This window comes from Eptatretus burgeri, chromosome 6 (assembly GCF_056783735.1).
Source record: "Eptatretus burgeri isolate ZD-2024b chromosome 6, Ebu_testis_v1, whole genome shotgun sequence".
Classification (NCBI taxonomy): domain Eukaryota; kingdom Metazoa; phylum Chordata; class Myxini; order Myxiniformes; family Myxinidae; genus Eptatretus; species Eptatretus burgeri.
Genome location: NC_140966.1, coordinates 29,728,369 through 29,734,368, shown reverse-complemented (window position 1 = coordinate 29,734,368; position 6,000 = coordinate 29,728,369). Strand labels below are relative to the sequence as shown.

Here is a 6,000-nt window from a genome sequence, read left to right as displayed (position 1 = left end):
AGGCCCAAAATTTACGGGGAAATTTAACAGATGGGCATGGCATACCAAGCGTGATGCCATTTGGCCACTCGATATCTGCAGAGACCAAAGTCCGGCGCCCAATGCCGTTCATGCCAGCCTTTTCAATCTTTGCCTTAACTCCCCAGTCTGACCAGTACACAAACCTATCGGCACAAGGAGAGAGAGGGGGGGGGGCATTTGCAGGTTTTTGCCAATGAAAACATAAACCTTCCTCTGTGAGCCAAGAACTTGTATGAAAGAAAACAACTACAGGAATCCTGTGAAGCTAATGAAGACTCCAAGTAATATTGGAAGAAGACATTTTTATGCAAGGATTTTAGAAACTTTAAAGAGGAACAAAAACAGAGGATAAATCCATACCCTTTGAGCGGGTCCACAGCAACTGCACTAGGTTCGCTAAGTCCATTATTGAATAGGGTCTTTCGACGCAAGCTGTCCAGCTTTGCAACCCCCAATGTTTTCTTCACTGCATCAGTCCAGTAAAGGTTCCGGTGGATCCAGTCCACAGCAAGGCCATTGGCACTCACTCCAGGGTCTCCCAACACCACTGTGTGCTTCGTAACATCCTCAGCTTCCACCATTGGGGCACTGGCATTGAACAACAAAAACAGCAACCAATAAATCATAATCATAAAAATTACCCCCATGCGGGAGTGACGGTCATCTCTGTGAGAAAATATATAGCCTCCTGAGGGTAGGGCAGTTTTTGCAAACTTTGAAGTCACGTGACGCGAAAACGAAAGCGAATATCGAAAATCCGGCCCGACCAAATTTAGATATTGTCCCATAGATTCGCATGCTACAGTCAAATTCAAGATCGCTTGAGAAATGGCGGAGGAGATAGATTTTGAAAATCGACATTTTCGCAACTTCAAAGGCCTCGTGACCTTGACCTTGACCTTCGGTGACCTTGAAAGTCATACCATCGTGTACGTCTCATCGACCTCTATCAGGATCACTAATGACCAGATCTCTACGTTTCAACTTCATTGTGAACGGATGGACGGATCGTCACCTCTCCTCTCAACACCAATATTATTAGGTCATGCTCGAAGAGATGACCTAAAAACACAACCTTTGATAATGTTGCAATAATAACTAGAGGGGGAACACTCGGTAGAGTGCAAAACCTCCGCCGCCAATACTGCTCGGTCACTCAAGTGAACCTGATATCCTATTCATTCAATTTGACGTCAACAGTGCTCACAGAGTTATAGTTTGCAACTTTCCCTTTTACTTTTACATGCTCAATTCATTCGTCATAACTAGATTCCTTGAGAAAGAAATTGATTTACGTGGGTATATCCACCTGAAGTTCCAAAATCAGCCGCAATTATAATTTTGGCATATTTTGTTGTTGGAAATCACTTAAAACATGTAAAAAAAATGCCCAAAAAATCGAAATTTTGTTGAAAAAAAAATTTGCAAATTTTTTTTTTCTCCAACAATTTTTTTTTGGGGGGGGGGTGGAAATCACTTAAAACATGTAGAAATGCAAAAAAAAAAAATCAAATATTTTTTCAAATTGGCCGTCATAGCGGCCATATTGGATTTTGGACCAAGTCCAAAATCTAATGACATGATCTTTGGACCAGACCTAACCCCGCCACCCCCACCAAGTTTCGTCAAAATCCGTCGAGGAGTTTTCCGTAATACTGTTCACAAACAAACAATCAAACAAGCAGTCATAGACTGACACTTACGAAATCGTCAACGTGACCTCTGACCTTGTCTAATAAACGCTGTCTCTAGAGAAGGTAGTGACACAAACCAGAAGTTTCTACGATGATTCTGTACCAAACCATCAAAAATCGTAACGTCGACCGAAGCAAAAATCTCCATTTCTCCACGCAATTATTTAATATTATTTTATCAAAGTCACAAAACCGTAATATTCGGCCATCCACCAAAGATCTTTAAATAATCCAACGGCTTAGCGAGTCAGGCATGCGACGATAACCTTTATTGGGATAAAAAAATGACTTTTAAACACCATCTTTATCGAAAACACTGTCAGCGCGCACACGCAAAGCCTTTAGGTGACTCAACGACGTGTCTGCTCGAGCACACTGCATCACGTGACGACCCATGATGCGCGAGTGAAATATTTCTTTATGCAATCTTAAAACGTCTCCAAAACATCGGATTTTTACCAGAATTTCGACAACTGAGTTTTAAGCGTCCTAAGCGATCGCAAAAACCAAACAAAATTAAAATCGAAGTTAAAACGAACTCGTAACGTCGAGCGAAGCAAAAATACTGGATTTCTCCAGATGAATTTACGGAATTGTTTGACCTCACTGTGACCTTGACCTTTGACCGATTTTGACCAAAATCTAATCAGCGCTAGCCATCACCCTCCTGAATCACGTGGTGTAATTTGACATTGGTAGCTTCTTCCGTTCTCAAGTTATCGTGCCTACAAACAAACAAACAAACAAGCAGTCATAGACTGGTACTTACAAAATCGTCAACTTGACCTCTGACCTTGTCTAATAAAAGCTGTCTCTTGAGAAGGTAGCGACACAGACCAGAAGTTTCTACGATGATTCTGTACCAAAACATCAAAAATCGAGTGTTTTGGATGTTTGACCTCACTGTGACCTTGACCTTTGAACGATTTTGACCAACATCTAATCAGCGCTAGCCACCACCCTCCTGAATCACGTGGTGTAATTTGACATTGGAAGCTTGTTCCGTTCTCGAGTTATCATTTTTTGGATGTTTGACCTCACTGTGACCTTGACCTTTGACAGATTTTGACCAAAATCTAATCAGCACTAGCCATCACCCTCCTGAATCACGTGGTGTAATCTGACATTGGTAGCTTCTTCCGTTCTCGATTTATCGTGCCTACAAACAAACAAACAAACAAGCAGTCATAGACTGGCACTTACGAAATCGTCAACTTGACCTCTGACGTTGTCTAATAAAAGCTGTCTCTGGAGAAGGTAGCGACGCAAACCAGAAGTTTCTACCATGATTCTGTACCAAACCATCAAAAATTGAATTTTTGACCTCACTGTGACCTTGACCTTTGACCGATTTTGACCAAAATCTAATCAGCACGAGCCATCACCCTCCTGAATCACGTGGTGTAATTTGACATTGGTGGCTTCTTCCGTTCTCGAGTTATCGTGCCTACAAACAAACAAACAAACAAACAAGCAGTCATAGACTGGTTACTTACGAAATCGTCAACTTGACCTCTGACCTTGTCTAATAAAAGCTGTCTCTACAGAAGGTAGCAACGCAAACCAGAAGTTTCTACAATGATTCTGTACCAAACCATCAAAAATCGTAATATAACGTCGACCGAAGCAAAAATCTCCATTTCTCCTTCGCAATTATTTTATATTATTTTATCAAAGTCACAAAACCGTAATATTCGGCCATCCACCAACAATCTTTACATAATCGGACGGCTTCGTGAGTCAGGCATGCGACGATAACCTTTATTGGGATAAAAAAATGACTTTTAAACACCATCTTTATCGAAAACACCGTCAGCGCGCACTCGCAAAACCTTTACGTGACTCAACGACGCCTCTGCTCGAGCGCACTGCACCACATGATTATCCGTGATGTGTCGAGTGAAATATTTTTTATACAATCTTAAAACGTCTCCAAAACATCCGATTTTTACCAGAATTTCAACAACCGAGTTTTAAGCGTCCTAAGCGATCGCAAAAACCGAAGACAAAATTAAAATCGAAGTTAAAATGAACTCGTAACGTCGAGCGAAGCAAAAATACTCCATTTCTCCACATGAATTTACGGAATTATGTTTGACCTCACTGTGACCTTGACCTTTGACCGATTTTGACCAAAATCTAATCAGCGCTAACCATCACCCTCCTGAATCACGTGGTGTAATTTGACATTGGTAGCTTCTTCCGTTCTCGAGTTATCGTGCCTACAAACAAACAAACAAACAAACAGAAACGGAAGGCATCAATATACTTTCGAAATCTTTAGATTTCGTAAGTAACAAACAGAAAGGGGTGAAAGCAGTAACCTTGGAACTTCGATGGCGGAGGTTAATAATAGTATATACAATTTGGTGTGTCTGTGTGTGTGCTTGTACTTGGGGAGGTTTTAGACATTAAAAAACAATTCATAGTCATGGGGGTTCAGGAGAGGAAGGTGAGAGTTCTCCATGTAAATGTGTATCATGGAGCACCACTCCCAATGGGAAAGTGTCCCAGTGATTTACAGTACAGTATTATAAAATAGTACTGCACTGTATCCCTATTACTGGTACTTGTATGAAAACCTTATCTTATCGAAAACTACTTGTTCAATTTACATACGTGCTCCGACTCTGTGTTTTATGCACACCTAAACCGCTGGACGAAAAACTTGAAAAGTGGGGGGTTGTACTCTGGGTGTGCTGCAAACATTCCACTAAGTGGGGATGGCAACCTCCAACTTAGATTTTTACTTTTATGTGAAAGTGGGGAATTATCAATTCCTGCTAATGCACTCCTGCACCACTGGATGGAATAACTAGAAAACTGGATGTTATCACTAAAAAAAAAAGAATTCTGAGGAGGTCATTATGCCCATTCCAGCCTGCACCATTATCACCAACCTATAGTTGTTTGTCCATGCTCTATCCTTTTAAATTCTGAGCATCAAGCAAGGAAGCAGCATGTACTATCGTTTAAGTCTGGGATATGACTTGGCATGGTTTCGAACCATCGACCTCCCAGACTAACAGCAGATGCTCAACTCATTACATCACCAAGGCTGGTTTGTACAACTAAAATGATCCACCAAGTTGGGATGACCACCTCCAAATTAAAATTGTCCTCTCTCGCTGCTCAAGTAGGGACCGGGTATTTTGAGTAAAACACCAATTCTCTACATCAAAGCCATAGATATAGAATTGGGTGAATTATCATACTATTTGTGTGTTTGTTGTGCTTCTGTGCAGTCCTTTATCACTGGATAGAATGAGTTGAATACTGGTGGTTGTACTCGGGGTCTGCCCACGGGAATCGTTTAGGGCTTTAAGCGATACCAAAAGTATATCTCCCAGGGTTTAGGGGGAGGGGGGGTATTGCAGATGGGGGATGTAAATCCTCTGTGTAAATGTGTACCATATAGCACCACTCCCAGTATGAGGGGACTTGCAAGTGATATTAAAACACAGTACCCCAATTATCTGCATTAAAACCATTGCTATCATAGAAGTGGGCAATCACCATTCCATTTGTGTTTGTCTTTCTTCTATGTACAGGTATTCCTGAATCACTGGATGGAATGAATTGAGAAGTGGGGGTTTCACTCGGGTTGTGCCTGAGTGGATTTTAGGAGATTAAAAAAAAACAACAATCATCGTCCAGGTGGTTCAGGGTCAGGAGAGCACCATAATTCTGATTGTGTAAATTTGTATCATATCGCACCACCTAGTGGAAGCCAGTATTACACATAGTAGTAAAATACACCATTGACATCATAAAAGTGGGGGAATGAACCGATCTGTAAGGACAAGTTCTTCGCTTGTAACAATAATAATTCGAACTACGAGCAGCGCAGTCTGCTTCCAAGCAGTCTGAATCTGCCACCCACATGGAGCCACATTTGTACGTTTTCTTTGAAAGTGGAGACGAAATCCATCATCAGCATGGAAAATATATAAAGTATGTTACTTTTGTAGCTCATTTAGCATCATCAGGCCAAACTACAGATATTAACCTTCTACTTTTGTCCAATTTCAGTATTTTTTGATCAAAAGGGAGTTTCCAGAATTTTTCCAGCAGAAGTTTCAAACTCATATTTCAATACTGTATGGGGGGCTTAAGCTGTCTGCCACATTTCATGGCGATCGTTTATTCGCTCTGGAGAAAAGATTGCTTTACAGTGTCCTGCAAAAGTATTCACCCCGTACCAATAATGCCACATTTAGATGAATTACGAATTATGTAGAAACAATTTTTTCCAAATGAAACATTTTTATTCATAACTGAAAAG

At 41.0% G+C, this 6,000-nt stretch overlaps 1 protein-coding gene and 1 long non-coding RNA gene across 3 annotated transcripts in view; one reads left to right on the top strand and one right to left on the bottom strand.

Annotated features, from left to right (window-relative positions):
• LOC147024466 (very low-density lipoprotein receptor-like) overlaps positions 1 to 6,000 on the bottom strand; it is a 46,866-nt gene that overhangs the window by 16,300 nt on the left and 24,566 nt on the right. For both annotated transcript variants that reach the window (XM_085884430.1, XM_085884429.1), the window contains exons 11-12: positions 382 to 609; positions 46 to 164 (exon numbers count right to left, since the gene is read on the bottom strand). In XM_085884430.1, coding sequence (XP_085740556.1) covers positions 46 to 164; positions 382 to 609 — 347 coding nt within the window. The remainder of the gene's footprint in view (positions 1 to 45; positions 165 to 381; positions 610 to 6,000) is intronic.
• The window catches only part of LOC147024468 (uncharacterized), an 80,282-nt gene that overhangs the window by 70,942 nt on the left and 3,340 nt on the right, over positions 1 to 6,000 (top strand). The window lies entirely within an intron of this gene.